At 41.6% G+C, this 17,937-nt stretch overlaps 1 protein-coding gene and 1 non-coding gene across 2 annotated transcripts; one reads left to right on the top strand and one right to left on the bottom strand.

Moving 5' to 3' along the window:
- Positions 1-9,892: 9,892 nt before the first annotated feature.
- On the bottom strand, positions 9,893-9,999 carry LOC127490403 (U6 spliceosomal RNA). The gene has a single exon (XR_007918365.3). It is a non-coding gene; the product is annotated as a U6 spliceosomal RNA (small nuclear RNA).
- Positions 10,000-11,068: 1,069 nt separating this feature from the next.
- Positions 11,069-16,030, top strand: LOC100340733 (gastrokine-1). Its single transcript, XM_002709659.5, has 6 exons — positions 11,069-11,171; positions 12,741-12,794; positions 12,883-13,020; positions 13,940-14,050; positions 14,968-15,109; positions 15,804-16,030. Exons 1-6 carry the CDS (start codon positions 11,160-11,162, stop codon positions 15,896-15,898), a joined length of 552 nt encoding a protein of 183 aa, XP_002709705.2. The 5' UTR covers positions 11,069-11,159; the 3' UTR covers positions 15,899-16,030.
- The last annotated feature ends 1,907 nt before the right edge of the window (positions 16,031-17,937 follow it).

The following is a 17,937-nucleotide window of genomic DNA, read 5'->3' as shown; positions in this document are numbered from 1 at the left end:
AGAAAAAAAATAGACAATAAAATAAAAATAGACAAATATATGATGAAAACAGAAACTACAAATGTCCCTCATCAGCATAAGTCAAAGAAATCTTCAAAACTATGAACATATTAAATACAGCATTACAAAAAATAGCAATATACTAAGACCAAGTGAAGCTTATTCTGATATTATAAGGTTTATTCAACATTTGAAAATTAATCAGTGTACTCCAACATATTATAAACTAAAAAAAAAAAAAATGTCACCACCTTCATAGATTTAGAAAAGGATTTAGCAAAGTTCAACATGCACTCATGGTATCAACTCCTATAAAACTAGAAATAGAAAGAAATGTCTTCACTCTGATAAAGGATATCTTCAAAAAATGTCCTCAGCTAATATCATACTTTAAAATGTTAATAAAATTAATAAATTGAACTTCAATAAAGTTAATCTTTTGTTCTTCCAAAGACATGGTCAAGAAAAGGAAAATAAAAGCTGCAGACTGGGAGAAAATATTCGCAAAACAAGTATCTGATAAAGAACTGTACCTGGAATATGTAAATTTAAAAAACAAGAAAACATGCAGTTGAATTTTCGAAGCCGGCAAAGAAATTTTTGAAAGATTTTTTGCCGAAGAGGTGGCAAAACGGTGAGTAGAAAGTTGCTCAGTTTCATTGGCAATTAGAGAAACACAAGTCAAAACCATGATGCTCTCACTGCACACCCATTGGAATGGCTGAAAGAGCTAACAGAACAGAAAATCCCAAATCTCGTCAGAGAGGAGCAACTGGAACAGTCATGCTTTGCTGGAGGGAAGCTAAGATGATGGAACCATTCTGGAAAACAGATTGAGTATTTCTCACAAAGTTGATTGTAATTAGCATATGAACCAGCAATCTCACTCCTGGATATTTACCAAGGGAAATGAAAATAGATGGGCACATTAGAATCTGTACAAGAGTATTTGTAGATTTGTTTGTAATCACCAAAGAAAATAGAAACAATCCAAATCCTTTCTTTTTTTTTAAGATTTATTTTATTTATTTGAAAGACAGAGTTACAGAGAGAGGTAGAGCCAGAGAGAGAGAGAGGTCTTCTATCCGCTGGTTCACTCCCCAAATGGCTGCAATGGCCGGAGCTGTGCTGATCTGAAGCCAGGAACTTCTTCTGGGTCTCCCACATGGGTGCAGGGGCCCAAGCACTTGGGCCATCTTCTTCTGCTTTCCCAGTCCATAGCGGAGAGCTGGATCGGAAGTGGAGCAGCCAGGACTCAAATCTGTGCCCCCATGGGATGCTGGCGCTGTAAGCCCTGGCTTGAACCACAGCACCAGCCCCCCAAATCCTTTCAACTTGTGAATGAATAGATAACCCATTGTGTGCTAATATAATAGAATGCTGCTTAACAATAAAAAAGAACAATTTAACTTTAAAACAGATGTACCACAACAGATTCAAATCTCAAGTGCATTATGTTGAGTGAAGCTCCTCACACCCATACACAAATGGAAAATGCAATTTAATACCTAATCAGATTAATCTAAAACATACAAAAGGAATATTTACCTCATTTGCTATCACCTAATAGAGTTACATTTGGCTTGCAGTAAAAAATTACAAGGTATGCTTAAAAGGCAAGAGAAAACACCTTCTGAAGAGATAAAGCAAGCCTCAGAAGAAGACTCATATGTGGCAGTGTTGGAATTATCAGACAGAGAATCTAAAATAACTATGATTACGATGGTAAGGGTTCTAACAGAAAAAGTAGACAGCATGCAAGAGCAGACGGGCAAAGAGATGGCAACTCTAAGAAGCAAAAGGAAATGCTAGACATCAAAAACCTGCAGCAAGAGTCAAGAATGCCTTCGATGAGTTCTTTAATAGACTGGACATGGAGGAGGAAAGAGCCAAGGAAGGTGAAAATATTTCAAAAGGAACTTCCCAAACTGCAATACAAAGAGAAACAGAAAAGGGCAGAATATCCGAGAACTGTGGGAACTTCTCAAAAGGTGTAAAATATGCCTAGTTGGAATTCTAGAAGGAGAAGAAAGAGAAAAAGAGCAGAAGAAATATTTGAAGTAATGAAGCAAGAATTTCCCAAAACCAAGTACAGACACCAAACAACAGATTCAGAAAGTTCAGTGACACCAAACAGGGTAAATGCCCCCGCCAAAATCTACACGTATATGTGTCATATTCAAGCTGCAGAAAAACCAAAGACAAAGAGAGAATCTTCAAAGAAGCCAGAAGAGGGGGGAACACCACAAAAATAAAGAAAAAATGATGAAAACAACAATGGATTTCAAAAATGATGCAAGCAAAAAGAGAGTGGAGTGAAATATTAGTGTCAGACCACAATGGAATAAAATAGAAATCAGTAACAGGAAGATAATGGAAAAATGCCAAAATATTTGGGGAATAAACAACACATTTCTAAATAATGTAAGAATCAATGAAGTCTCAAGGGAAATGAAAAAGGAAGATACTAAAAAGTTAAGTGATTTATACTTACATAGTAGAATGATATGTGTCAATTGTTCTTTGATAATTTTTTGTTTTCCACAACTTCCTATAAATTACTTTTATGATCATGAATATTTTTTTATCATTTTTAAATTATTTATTTATTTTTGTTTAATTGAAAGGCTGAGAGACAGATGACTGAGATCTTTCATCTACTGGTTCACTCCCCCAAAGGCCTGAATAGCTGGGGCTGGGCCTGGCCAAAGCCTGGAGTCTGAAACTTAATCCCAGTCTCCAGCGTGAGTGGCAGGAAGCCAAGGACTTGAGGCGTCCTTGCCTTCAGGGTGCACAGTACCAGGAAGCTGGACTCCAACACAGGCTCTCAACAGATTATGCAGTGAGAGCCTCCAGGCAGAGTCTTAATTGTTGCACCAAGCATCAGCTCCAGATCATTTTTTTAAAAGACAGAAATTAGGAGCCAGCACTGTGGCACCACGGGTTTAATGCCCTGGCCTGAAGCGCTGGCAGCAGTTCAAGTCCCAGCTGCTCTACTTCCCATCCAGCTCTCTGCTGTGGCCTAGGAAAGCAGTAGAAGATGGCCCAAGTCCTTGGGCCCCTGCATCCACGTGGGAGACCTGGAAGAAGCTCCTGGCTCCTGGCTTCAGATCAGCTCAGCTCTGGCCATTGTGGTCATTTGGGGAATGAACCATCAGATGGAAGACCTCTCTCTCTCTCTCTGCCTCTCCTCTCTCTGTGTAACTCTGACTTTCAAATAAATAAATAAATCTTTAAAAAAAAATAGAAGACAGAAATTAAAGGCTGACCAATGATTGAAGGTGATCAATTGAAGGTGTCTGAGGAAGCAGAAGGGAGGTGAATAGTCAGAAGTGAGGCCAGCTGAGGCACCAGTCTTGATTGACTCATAGTTTTGAATGCCATTCAAATAAAATGAAATCATAGGAAAACAGTGTGTTTAAGAGCTAATAAAAATCATTTTTGAATTTTCAAAATGGTTTGAAGCCTATTTGATTTTGCATCCTGATCATTAAATGCATCTAGTATATGCAGTAGACCAAGCCTAAAAGTTAGTAGGATTGCCTGTGTTTTTCCATCATGTAGAGGTGGCCCTGGTGTTCTGAATAGAGGAGGTCAGACCAGACGAATGCAAAGGGCGAGGAAAGATGATCAAGGATAGAATCCAACACCAACACTGAAGGGATGGACGACAGAAGAGAGGCCAGCAAGTGTTGGGAGGGGAGAGAGAAAAGCTGGAGTCAAACGAGAGAAAGGGGTATCACAGACACTAAGGGAGCACAGACTTTCAAAAAAAGTTTAAGAGAATAGCAGGATCAAAACAGTAGGAAGAAATCAAATCAGATGACTACTGATAAATCCAGCATATCAGAGACTCTGAATGCCACCACTATTCTCTAGAACTGAAGCCAGATTTCAGGGGCATGAGCTATGACTAGTAGGTGAGCAAGAAGAATCAGAAATGTTATATTGTTAAGAAATATAAGGGGGCATAAGGTCTCTGTTTATGAGAAAGGTAGAGTTGCAGCAAGGTCTTCATGTTTGCTTTTGGTTTGTTTCATTTTGTTAGTATTAGGGAGATTTGATTATACAAACCAAAAAGGAGCAAGCTGACAGGAAGCATTTGAAGTATGAGAGACAGGACAGTTATTTGATAGAGGCAGGTGGACATCAGAGACGGAGGTATTTGTCATGGACCCCACATAGGGACACGTTCCTTCAAAATAGGAGGGAATGAAAGTTGGATGAAGGTAGAGGTTGGAAGAAGGAGAGAGAAGGTGCAAGAAGCCTGGCACCTTCTAATTGTCCAGTATGATATGCAGTTAAATTCAGAGTGAAGGTGACACAGAGGACTTGGATAGACTGACAAGCACTGGAGCATTGAGTGGGGAAGAGGGAAGAAGCTCCTACAGGTAAGGACCAATGTACTCTACTGATAATACTATAGATTTAAGAGAATTCGTTTCTGATTAAAATTCTTTTCTTTTTTAACTCCCACTCAGGAAAAGAGAGGGAGTTCCTGGGAAATGTTTGGCCCCTTCTAGATTTGAGGAAAGTGGCCAATAAGGGTAGGAGCTATTCTGCACCTGCAGTTCAGTTGAGGTCGTTCTTAACCGAACCCTAGTCATGAGACAGTATGCCAGAGACAGGGAGTGTGAGGTCCCTAGTGAGAAATTCACACCCTGGTAGGTGTGCAGGGAGGCCCCCAGTGCATCATCCATATATACAAGCAATCAGTGTTAAGATGAACCGTTAGTACTGTAAACAATAAAACATACTTGCGATTTTAAAACATACATCCATGCTTCTATTTCTCCTTTTATGCATTGCATGCCTAATATTACCTCATGTCGAGATCAAATCAAATGTAAAGCTGTGTCAGTTATGAAAACAGTGAGATGTGTTTTTTTTTTCCTAGAGACACACATGTGGTCAGCAACTAAAATATTAATTTACTGGGAGGAGTTCATGGATGTTTGACACATGGGTGTGGGACAGAGAAAGGAGTCGTCAGACATGCAGGGAAGTGTGGGGCCGAGGAGAAAGGGCAGATGCAGGTGGCTACTGGAGAAGATTAGATCCCTGTAATATCTCAAGCCCGCAGTGTGGCAAGTGAGTGCTTGATAAGCTGGACAACCGTGACTCGGTTTTCTCTATCTACTTGCGATTCAATGAGCTATTTAGTCATCAGCAAGGCGAATCTGAGAATGTTAGGAATGTTCTGAGTCCTCACAGCCACTCCACTCCCCTTCCCAGTTCACACCTCCTGGCTCTGCTGCTAGGCTGGAGGCCAGAGCACTTCCACCTTACGTGTCTAAGTCTGTCCTACGGCCCAGGCAAAGGTTCATCTGCCGCGTGACACCTCTCCATACTCCCGCGTAGAAAAGTCACATTCCTCTCACTGTATCTGCTGCTCGTCTGGAGAAGCTGCAAGGCATAAGGGAAGGAGCCCAGCCCCAGGGTAATGTGAGTCCACCCTTCCGTTCCTGTCTGTCATGAGACCTTAACAAGTTACAAAGCCTTTCGTAACTTCACCTCCTTCTTACCTTATGTGGCTACATCCATACTATGCGTGTGTCTTGCATCCCACCAGGGCTGTTAAATAATTTGCCAAGACTAGTGCAAAAATGGGAATATGGCACTCCCTGTTCAGACAGAAAAAGAATCTTGTTCCTGTTATCTGTATGTTCTTTCTCTCAACCTGTTATGTATTTTTCATTTGTTCTTTAACATCACACCCTCCTTTGGGCACAGGATAGTTGCAAGATGAGTGAAGATCCTCAAAGGCATCTGGGACCTCATGCAGCAACTCAGCGTGCAGGTGTGGGTGCCCGACCTTGACCCTTCCTGCACCCACAGCCAGCTTCCACCTATGGAGGTAGGGGAGCGGTGGTCAAGAGCACAACCAGGGAGGTGGGGAGAGTTGAGGAAGCCAGACCAGACGTAGCCAAGGCTCCAGTCCCCAGTACATGCTCCATTGTCCCATTGGACTTCATTTACAAAACAAAAATTCCAAAATCAGACCATTAAGAATTTCAGGATGATGACTACAAAACACTAAAACCCCATGTGTGGGTTTCTCTTCTGAGCGTGGGCCCTATACATCACACTGATCACATACCTACAGAGCCAGCTCTGCCTCTCACGTGGCCTTCAGGGTCTTGGCATATGAGCATTAATAGCTTTGCATCTTGAAGTCTTCTGGGGCACCTGTGCCTAAAAGGAGCGTTGCAACAGCTGAAGCGTGATGAGTTGCTGCTGCATGATGAATGATTATTTTTTAATGTGAGAAAAATGTGTAGGGGGGGTATTTGACCCAGTGACCCATTGCTATTATTTGACCTGGTGACCCATGAAAAACCTTTTCCGACATGGATGCATGGGGTTGGTTTTTATTCAAACCCATTGGGACCCCTAAAGCAAAAGTACATCCCAGAATAAGTCCCCATGGATAAGCTTTATTAAGCATTTTCCAGGAATTTGAGACTAGGAGCGTGGGCGGAAAGAGAACATAATTGAATAAACCTGGAAGCTTACAATTCCCCAGGCACCTCTGAGGATTCAATGTCTTCATCTGTGGATGCAGTCTTCCACGAGTGAGAAGGATACTCACGGTGGCAGGCGTGTGTGCAGTGGTAAGATTCCATTTGTGGGGCTGGCACTATGGTGCAGTAGGTTAATCTTCTGCCTGTGGTGCCGGCATCCCATATGGGTGCCGGTTCTAGTCTGCTCCTCTTCCCATCCAGCTCTCTGCTGTGGCCTGGGAGGGCAGTAGAAGATGGCCCAAGCACTTAGGCTTCTGTACCCACGTGGGACACCCAGAAGAAGCTCCTGGCTTTGGCTTCAGCTGTTTGGGGAGTGAACAAATGGAAGGAAGACCTTTCTCTGTGTGTGTGTGTCTCTCTCTGCCTGTAACTCTACCCCTCAAATAAATAAATAAAATCTTTCAGAAAAAATATTGCATTTGGGATGCACACAACCCGTGTCAGGACACCTGGGTTCAAGTCTTAGCTCTGCTTCCCATTCCAGCTTCCTGCTAATACACACCTTGGAGACAACAGAGATTGCCTTGGAGCTCAAGTACTTGAGTTCCTGCCACCCACGTGGGAGACTCAGACTCAGTTCCAAGCTTCTGGCTTTGACCTGGCCCAGTCCTGGCTGGTGCAGAGATTTGGGATTTGGGGGTAAAACAGAAGATAGAAGACCTCTCTCTCCCCCACTTTATTCTCCTCCTCCTTTTCCTCCCTCTTATTCTTTCTCACTCCCTTTCCCTCCCCTTAAATAAAATGAAAAAGAATTTAAGAAAAAAAACACACATGTGTGCATGTTCTTTTTGAGATGTAGAAAAGAAAGCCAATTATGATGTGTCTCCCTACAGAACACTTGATGAGTGAGAAAAGTGTGCTTCGTTGTTTAATGGTTTTAGGGCAAGTCCTTCACTTGGGCCTTATCTGCCAAGGAAACCATGAAGCCAGTGTGGTATGGGAGCCACTGTGTCCTCACAAGACACTGGCCCTGGGCATGGCTCTGCAAGGCCTAGCCCTGTGCTTCTAACCATTTGCAATCTGGTTCTCATCTTTCAATGAGCAGGTTGGTCCTTTCCAGGCCTAACTGCCATGACTGAATGAACACACCATAAGCACAAGGGCTTTTACATTGTTATTGCTAAATTGCTTCCATCTGAACACTGAACAAGGACTAGTGATATTTCTAAATCAGACATGAGGTCATTACAGCGCAACATGTTACTAGCACCTTCTGAGTTCCATTCTTCTTTTGGGCTTGTTTTCTCCAAATCCTTTTCAGCACAGAGTTGCTTAACCAGGTTTGATTGTTCTTCATAATGATGAAAAATGAAGTTATTGATCAACATTCTCTTTTATCTCTACTTTCATATATCTTACACAAATAGTGGAATTACTCGAGACCTTCTTTTAGCAAAAATTTTTTTCAAGGCTCCATTTGCAATACTCTAACACTCAAGATAACAGTGAATCTGGGGCATAATATATCATTGCCTGCCTGTCAAGGGACCCAGAGAGCCTGGCAAACACAATTTGACAGATATACACAAGCAGGAACAGAAAGGCAGAATTACATGTGCTTTGGAAAGAAATGGTCCCAGACGAAACAACAAAAATTAAGAGCTCAGTGATGCTTTAAGAAAGATTTCCCAGGGCTGGCTCTATGGCCTAATGGGTAAAGCTGTTGACTGCAGTGCCGGAATCCCATATGCGGGCTGGTTTGAGACCTGGCTGCTCCTCTTCCAATCCAGCTCTCTGCTATGGCCTAGGAAAGCAGTAGAAGATGGCCTAAATCTTTGGGCTCCTGCACTCTTGTGGGAGACCTAGAAGAAGCTCCTGGCTCCTGGCTTCGGATCAGCACAGCTCCTGCCGTTGCAGCCAATTGGGGAGTGAACCAGCAGATGGAAGACCTCTTTCTCTCTCTCTCTCTCTCTCTCTCTCTCTCTCTCTCTCTGCCTCTCCTTCTCTTTGTGTAACTTTGACTTTCAAATAAATAAATAACCCTTAAAAAAAAAAGAAAGAAAGATTTCCCATCAGGTTGCTGAAATTTGAAACAAATTTCTCTCCTATACCAACACAGTTACTCAGTAAATTTGGATTTTCTGGAATGAGATGCTTTCTAGGAATAATTATTAAAATGTTATTTTGTATGTTTCCATTGCTTTTTTAAGATATCATTCCTAGCCGGCACCGTGGCTCAATAGGCTAATCCTCCACCTTGCGGCGCCGGCGCACCGGGTTCTAGTCCCGGTCGGGGCGCCGGATTCTGTCCCGGTTGCCCCTCTTCCAGGCCAGCTCTCTGCTATGGCCAGGGAGTGCAGTGGAGGATGGCCCAGGTGCTTGGGCCCTGCACCCCATGGGAGACCAGGAAAAGCACCTGGATCCTGGCTCCTGCCATCGGATCAGCGCGGTGCGCTGGCTGCAGCGGCGGCCATTGGAGGGTGAACCAACAGCAAAGGAAGACCTTTCTCTCTCTGTCTCTCTCTCTCACTATCCACTCTGCCTATCAAAAATTAAAAAAAAAAAAAAAGATATCATTCCTTGTACCAGTTTGTAGGAGGGAGTAGGAAAATCTCAAACTTGAATTTGCCTCCAAGACTGAGTATTTACTTGTTTGTTCAAGTGATAGAATTTCTACTAGAGTTATGAAAATTAAATTATGTAGAGACAAATGAAAGGACAGAGATTTCTTTTATTGCTCAGAGAGAAAAAGAAAGATGTTTTTACTAGGAAACAGGCCACAAGTGATAGAGGTGGCGGTATTTGAGTTGGGTGTTGAAAAACGAACAGCAATTTATCAAGTAGAGAAAGGCCAGGGTGTGGCACTGGAGGATAAGAAAATAGCATGTACAAAGGCCTCGGAGTCTGAAGCTCTGGTAGAGCTAGAATAAGGCCAGAAGCTAGAAGGGGCAGAAATGGCTGGAGAAGCTTCAGAAACCTTGTTATAAAGCACCCTGGGGACCAGGGATGAGGTTTTTTAAAAAATTTTTTTTACAGGCCAGCACCGTGGCTCACAAGGCTAATCCTCCGTCTTGCGGCGGCCGGCACACCAAATTCTAGTCCAGGTCAGGGCGCTGGATTCTGTCCCAGTTGCCCCTCTTCCAGGCCAGCTCTCTGCTGTGGCCCGAGAGTGCAGTGGAGGATGGCCCAGGTGCTTGGGCCCTGCACCCCATGGGAGACCAGGAGAAGCACCTGGCTCCTGCCTTTGGATCAGCGTGATGCGCCAGTTGCAGCATGCCAGCCGCGGCGGCCATTGGAGGGTGAACCAACAGCAAAGGAAGACCTTTCTCTCTGTCTCTCTCTCTCACTGTCTACTCTGCCTGTCAAAAAATAAAAAAATAAAAAATAAAAATAAAATTTTTTTACAAAGCAAGCAATCTTTATTTACAAAAAATATGGAACGCTTCAAGAATTTGTGTGTCATCCTTGTACAGGGACCATGCTGATCTTCTTTGTATTGTTCCAATTTCAGTATATGTGCTGCCGAAGGGAGCACCATCTAATGAGTTTGAACTCATGTTGGAGACTGCTGGTGACAGTTCCTATGCGTGGCGGAGTCGTTTGTATTTACAGATGTGCTTTAGAAAGACAACCTATAGAAAACGCAAGAGACTCAGAACCAGAGCGATCCATTACACTGCTGTTGTAGAAGTCCAGAAGAGGCGGCTTCTAGGCAGGGCCAGAGTTGAAAGGCCTTCTGGGATGAAATGACATAATTTAATAACTGACTGAATGTGGAGGCAGGGAGAAGAAAGTTCTGTGAATGGCCCTAGGTTTTCTTTTTTAATTAATTAACAAAGTAATTAATTTATGCTTATCTGAGAGAGAAAGATGTCCCATCAGCTGGTTCATTTCCCAATGCCCTTAAGAGCCAGAGGTGAGTGAGGCTAAATCCAGGAGACAAAAGCTTAACTCAAGTTTCCCAAGTGGGTGGCAGGGACCCAATCCTTGAGCCAGCAACCACTACCTGCCATGGTGTGCATTAACAGGAAGCTGGAATGGGAAGCAGAGCTGAAACTGAAATCCAGGCACTGCAGCATGGGACGCAAGTATCTCAGCACATCTTAACTGCTGCGCGAAATGCCCACCAGCATCCAGGTTTTCTAACCAAACCCTGGTAAACCATTGAGAGACTTATAAGAGGATAGATGCGGTAAAGCATGTTTGGCCTAAGCAAAACCACTGGAAATGGGCTCAGGTAAGGCTGGAAGAGAACATCAGGTGCACGTTCCTATGAGAGCTGTTATCTGGAAGGCCGGGTATACACAGTTTTTCCACCTGTGGTCTTGTTTGGTTTTAGGGATTATTCTCTTATACCAAATCTGAGCAATAATGTCAATGTGTAAGATACCCACACCCACAGCTTCAATGGAGCCAGAAGTTATCATTAATCCTACTGAGTTTACTGTAATACCTTCAACAGAGGATGAATCACACGAACTCTATGTCAAAATGTCTTGCTACCCAGGAAGAAATTTCCAAAAGTTTCCTGATATGCTAGGTCATGGGCCAGCTACAGGATTTGGAGAAAGATAAGTCTGCAACTCCACCTAATCACACCAGATTTGAGCAGAGCCAGTCAAGTACAAATATGAGAAGGCTTCCGAGGCAAGCCCATGGCTACCTTCTCCTCTGCTCCATTGCATTCCTGCAGACATGAAGATCGCAGTGAGTAGATCTGCTTCCTTTTGGAGTTCTTGCTCTGTAATTGGGTACTGTTACTAGTCTCAGATAAGAGAGTCTATTTCTTCTGGCAAAATCACCATAACAGAAAACTTTTTTTAAAAACAGAACGTTATCTTTCCTTTTCATGGCATTCCGGCATTTATAGGCATATCTATGGAGAAGGATGATTATAACGGGATTTGACAACTGTCTGAGCACATTATAGTGAGCTATCTAGAATGAGCTTACTTTCCACATCATCTGACCTAGGTTTCTCTGCAGAAGGCAAACAGTCCCTAAGTCCTAGGCAGTGCCTGATCTTTCCCATTCTTGAATTCCCCCTTTTACCAAAACTCCCGAGTTGTCCATGCAAGATAAAAAGTTTGGTATCAAAATAAATAGGTGAGAAACTTGCCCCATGCTTTGTTGTGTGGTGGATCTCCAAGTCAAAAGATTTCCCTTAGGCCTTGTCCACAGCCATTTGTTTGGGAAAGAGTCTGAAGCATGAAGCTAGAACAGCCTTGCATGGGGAATCCAGACAGAAACTTGAGAGCAACCCTCGAATTCTGCCAAAGGTGCTGCTAGTGCCATGTTTCTTATAACAAGATGGCTAAAATCACATGAATATTTTCATTCATTTTAAAACTACAGGGGAATAATTAATAGCAGGCTCTATAATGGGGTTGAAAATATAAAATAGTAATGATCTAGAAATTAAATTATTTTCAGATATGAGTTTCAGAATTTATAACTGTCTTCTTATCACATATGCTGTTCGTTAAAAATGGGATTCAGAAGGTCTACATTATAGCCCTTGTCTACATTCCTTTAGAACAGTGGTCTTTCTGCTTTTTAATTGTTGAACATTGTGGTTAGTGGTGCATTGAGCCTATGATTATCAAGTAAATTGAAAGTATGCTGTTACAAAAATTAAAGAAAAAAAAAGGAAGGAAGGAGAAGGGATTGAGAGAAGAAGGGAAGGAAGTATGTTTAGCTCAGAATTGTATCTACGAAATACATGAAATCTATTCTCTTTATATTAATAAAAACTTTAAAAATAAAATAAAGTTATAAAACATATATTATATTATTATAATTAATCAATATTTCTAAATTATCATTGAAATTTTCTGTGGCTAAAAATATACAAGGTAAAAAAAACAGATCACTCAACACATTAGTAAATTTTTTAAAAGGTGCATTTATTTATTTGAAAGGCAGAAAGACAGGGAGAGAGAGAGAGAGAGAGATCTTCCATCCACTGGTTCACTCGCCAAATATCCACAAAAACAGGGGCTGGGCCAGGCCAAAATCAGGAGCAAAGAGCTCCACCTGGGTCAGCCATGTGGGTGGCCAGAAGCAAAATACTTGGACCATCATTGGTTGCCTCCCAGGCACATTAGCAGGAAGCTAGATGGGAAGCACAGAGCAGCCAGGGCTCAAACCTAGGCACCCCAAGTTGTGGTTTAACCTGCTGGGTCACAGTAAACCTTTCATAAGCTGAAATAGAAGAAGAAAGAAGAGGATCTCATTTTGCAATGTGATAAAAATCAATATTACTTGTGATTTCAGATGATCTTTGTTGGACTTCTCGGACTGTTCATCATTCCTGGTCTTTCTGGCTATGTAAGTCTCACTTTTTAGAGTTTGGTACCAAAATGCATATTCAATGAAATGCTGCATTAAATCATTTTTAATTTCTTATAAACTTCAGAATATCAACATCAGTGATGACAATAACGTTGCTGGAAGCGGGCAGCAGACAGTGAGTGTCAACAACGAGCACAATGTGGCCAACGTCGACAATAACAATGGCTGGAACTCCTGGAACACCCTCTGGGATTATGACGCTGTAGGTAACCGACGTGCAACTCCCAGTCTTTGAAGAAAAACGTGGTGTCTTTTTTTTTTTTATCAAAGAGTTGTGCAAGTTAACCATAAGAATTCAAGTACAATAAATCTTAACTACATAAAAGCATAATAATTATAAGTCAAAGTACCTGTTTTGCTCACCCACTTTCATTCCCTAGAAATAATGACCATTAATGAGTTTTTAGCATTCAAACCAATGACCAGTTACTAGGATCCACTATATTCAGTGGTCATGGGGATACAAGACAAATTTGAAATTTCTTTTGTCCACCTGCAAATATCCTCAGTAATGATGAATGACTTATACAATATTAGTGCTGCCAAGGATAGCCCATCTCACTCTGTCTTCAATTTCCTTATAAAAAGAAATAAATTGACATTTTACCTGAACCTCAAAAGGACCAAATGAAATGTTAACAATAAATATTCATTTGTAAGAGAAGCAAAAAACAAAACAAAAAAAACACTTAACATTTTCTAGGAGGTCCTATTTCATAATTACCAGCTTGTATTTCATGAACTTTATATTTCTTGAAAGCAACCTCTTTATTGTTTCAGTTTTATCATCTGATTGGTTAGAAAACTGATTCCTATCTCACCTGCCTCCTTGAAATATTGCAACGAATTAAGGAAATAAAAATGTGATAGCCTAGGTGATGTCAATAAAACGACATGTACAGAGTGACTTCATGCTAGAACTCAAAGCAATGTGTTAGATACTCAGTCTCTCCTCTCAAAGAGCTTACAGTCATATGATTTCAAAACAGGGCCAGATCCAGTGCTCTTATCCCAAGTCTTCATGATCTGTGGAGTTCCATTTCCCTCTGCTGGTGGAAGTGACTTCTGATAAGAAAAGCTTGGGAGAGAGCATCCACCTTACTACTGACTCTGTTTAACAGGGCTTCGCTGCAACCAGACTCTTTGCCAAGAAGTCGTGCATTGTGCACACACTGAACAAGGATGCCATACCCTCCATTGAAGCTCTTGATGCACTGGCCAAGGAAAAGAAGGTAAAAACAGAAGTCTTTTTTATTTTGGATGAGGGAAGGCCTTATGATCTCAAAAAATAAGCAGGGAGGGGAGGAGTGTAAAGGTCACAGTCATTCCCTCTTGACCACAGAATGTTGTAGTGGGCAATACAACAAAAGGTGAAGAGAAAAAAGTAATTGGCAATTGCCTGAACGCAGGCAGTTACCACCTAGTGGTGTGCTCACACCTATCTCCACAGAGGCTGGACATAACAGCTGATAACCTTGACCGTTAGAAAAGCAAACCTTAGATGAACATTTCTCCAACAGCATTTTCCTCCAAAGGTTAGTTAGGATGATCAGATTTAGCAAACAAAAATTGAAGATATTCAGCGAAGCATGAATTCCAGCTAGTCAATGAGTCTTTTTCAGTATAAATGCATCCCATGCAATATTTGGGCTATATTTATAATAAAATGATTTATTATTTATCTGAAATTCAAATGTAACTGTGTGTCTATATTTTATCTGCCAGCTCTAGTTAAGGTGGGTAGAAAGAAGGGATCCATGGAGCCTGAAAATGTTTGCATAAGTTTGTATCCCTGTAGCTGATAAATAGGTACTTTTCACTGACAAGATAAAGAAAACAGTAAACTGAATTCTCAGAAATTGATTATTATATAACCCAATCTAAGATGACCAAATGAGGCCAAGCTTTTAGATGAAATCTTGCCTCAAACTTCTTTTTTATGAGAATCTGAGGTTTCAAAACAAATAATGTCATTGGGGTACTTAGATATAATGCATTGAAATTTGCCCTTCTTCATCTCAATTATGGAAACATTACAGTGCAGCAGTGCTTCCCATTGGCCTTGTACCCCCTCAGATCAACACATTACTGGGCATGGCATTCATTCTATTTCTTCCTTTCCCCCTGTCTTCTTCACACTCATCCTCAGGAAAAAGGAGCAGGGGGACCACCTCCCAAGGGCCTGGTCTACTCCATCAACCCTGTCAAAGTTGATGACCTGAGCCAGTTTGGAAAACACATTGCTGGCATGTGCCAGGGGGTTCCAACATACGAGGCTGATGAGATTCAAGGTGAGTAGACTCCCTACTGTGCTCTCCAATTTAGTGCTGGTGGAATAGTCTAGTCTCAGGCATGTCCACGGGGAGCAACCAGTCACTCAGGGTATGGTCATCAAGGCTACTGCTACTTGTGCAGCACTTGCTCTGTGCCAGACACTGCTCTATGTGCTTTAAGTTTGCTAACTCATTTGCTCCACACAAAAATCATTTACTGTGGGTTCTAGTGTTATTCTCATTTTATGGATGAGAAAAGTGAAGCGCAGGGAAAGCTCAAAAAACCCTGAACTGGGTCAATGGCAAGCATTTGGGCTCTCTGTTCTGTGCTCTAAATTTCAGGGGTAGATCTATGGTAAACTTGGGGCACATACAGCAAAGTGTATGAACAGGAGACTATCCGTTGAATCTATTGACTTTCTGTTGCTCAATCTATGCAGATAATACTAATAGGCTCAATTATAGCTTGACTACTAGGCATTGAAAGACGAACTTGCACAAAAACAAAGCTTCCACTGTAGGACGCATTGCTAACACAACAGTTGTTTCCAGATCTGAAATGATTGATTTCAGACAGGTAAATAAATACATGTATGGAGAGAGAGATCTTGAAATTAGTGCATAGCTAGTTTGAAGACTGTATAATAAGCTCCCCATCCCCTCCTCCCAGAAAGCAGAAATTGATATAGGCTTCTTTTTTCTTTTTCATCAGATGCAAGCCTGTTTTATTACTCAGGAAAGTGCTTCAATACAAATGTCCTCTGGATTCTGAATATTTCCTACTGTGGAAAAACAGTGGAGAACTAAAAAAATTTTAAAGTCGCTCTGGATTTGGTCATCAGAATGTGCTATGCAGAAACCATGGGATCTAACAGTTGTTATCATGTAATCTGCTAGTTATGCTTGCTTTATGTCTCAATAAATTTGTTTAGCACTGAATTCAGTTTCTACTAACATTCCTTATGCTTTGAATTTGACTTGCACAGGAGCAAAACTGCAGTGTGATGGTAGCAAATTGTTGAAGTGCATCAGACCCAACTGTTAGCCTATATTCAAGCGCTGTCCCCTATAAAGAACCCCTTCAGCTGCTTCGGATACTACTAACCACAGCCCTGGGAATGGGTCCAAGAGCATCCGACTGCTCTGAAGGCTGCTCTATAGTTAGTGTGCACAGTAGCTTTTCAGATTGGCAAGGACAGAATCTACTCCAAGTAGCCGAGGTTAGAAAGAGAAGTTCATTGTAAGTTCATTGTATAGCAGTCTGTAAAATAATCTAAGGACAAGAAAAGCAGCTGAGTATAAAAGGGTTTGGAACCAGAAACCCTTTTGACACCAAGACCCAATTTTTTTCTCCCCAGAGCCACTTCTTGTGTTAGCTCTTCTCTGTGCCTCTCTAAATTCCTCTCCCCTCTTCTTCTCACCTTACAGATAGCTTTTCCTGGGCTCATGGCACACAGTGGCTGAGCCAGAATTTCAGTTTCATCTCCCATGCTTACAACTTTTTCCAGTTCAGGAGGTAGTGCCTAATGTTCAATCCCAATTCCAATTTTCCTTGACCCTGTTTGGTTCAATAGCCTGTCACCTTCCTTCATTGGTGGCCAGGAGAGTGAAGTCACATGGTTCCAATGGAACATGAGGGTCAGCACTGAACCTGAAAGATCTGAGAAAATAGATAGTCCAAATGTTGTATATTACAATATGAAACTGCAGTTTATGTTCAAAACTTGATCCTTTAATCCCTTATATTTTTTTTAAATCCAGGATTCTCTAAGAGGACATCTAATCCATTCTCACATCTTCAAGTGAAATATCCCCAAATAATCCAAATACATAAGATTGAAGGCACTGGTTCCCACCATTTAGAAAAATCCCATTATTTCTCAGTCATTATTGGGATGAAATTATTATAATTGTCTTCATCCTGAAACAGTTTCCTTGCTGTTCACGTGGACTGTGCTACCAGATAAACAGAACTTCCAAAACATTATGGAGCCATGAAAGGTGGAAGCCTGTAAAAGGTCCCTTAAAGGTCATTGTCTTAAATAATGCCCCATTGAAAGTGAGAAAGATTCATAAACTGCATACAATACCATGTACCTGACATCTGAGAACCAGTGAATCCCTTTTTTCTTAGCATTAGATGATCACTCTTTCAGGATTTTAAGAAATTAAATTCACAGGGAAGATGTAAAAATTACCCAGCATATATGCCTATCAAATATATAAAGAATAATTTATAAGAATTGAAAGGAGCCGGCGCCGCGGCTCACTAGGCTAATCCTCCGCCTGCAGCACTGGCACACAGGATTCTAGTCCCGGTCAGGGCGCTGGATTCTGTCCCGGTTGCTCCTCTTCCAGTCCACCTCTGCTGTGGCCCGGGAGTGCAGTGGAGGATGGCCCAGGTCCTTGGGCCCTGCACCTGCATGGGAGACCAGGAGAGGCGCCTGGCTCCTGGCTTCAGATCAGCGCAGTGCACTGGCTGCAGTGGCCATTGAGGGGTGAACCAACGGCAAAAGCAAGACCTTTTTCTCTGTCTCTCTCTCTCTCTCTCACTGTCTAACTCTGCCTGTTTAAAAAAAAAAGAATTGAAAGGAGAATTTAACAATTTTGTATCTTAGTAGAAGATTTTAACACATATATTTTAATAACTTATAGATGAAGCAGTTAAAGATATAAAAATTATAAACACAATTACAAGCTTGCTTTAGTGAATCTGTTAGAACACTGCAGATAGATTTGCTTCTAAAGCATGCAAGGGATATTTATAAGTCAAATCTCAAAAAATTTCAGGTGATTAGCATCATAAAGGACACATTTTATGACTTCAATTTATTTAAGACAGAATA

This window comes from Oryctolagus cuniculus, chromosome 2, assembly GCF_051225735.1.
Source record: "Oryctolagus cuniculus isolate XC-2025 breed Fujian yellow rabbit chromosome 2, ASM5122573v1, whole genome shotgun sequence".
NCBI lineage: Eukaryota > Metazoa > Chordata > Mammalia > Lagomorpha > Leporidae > Oryctolagus > Oryctolagus cuniculus.
This window is presented reverse-complemented; position numbering and strand designations above follow the sequence as displayed.

Coding starts and splice junctions, on each gene's coding strand:
- LOC100340733 (XM_002709659.5), top strand. Junction 14,051..14,967: donor CACTGGCCAAGGAAAAGAAG/GTAAAAACAGAA, acceptor ACTCATCCTCAG/GAAAAAGGAGCAGGGGGACC. Junction 15,110..15,803: donor CGAGGCTGATGAGATTCAAG/GTGAGTAGACTC, acceptor CTTTTTCATCAG/ATGCAAGCCTGTTTTATTAC.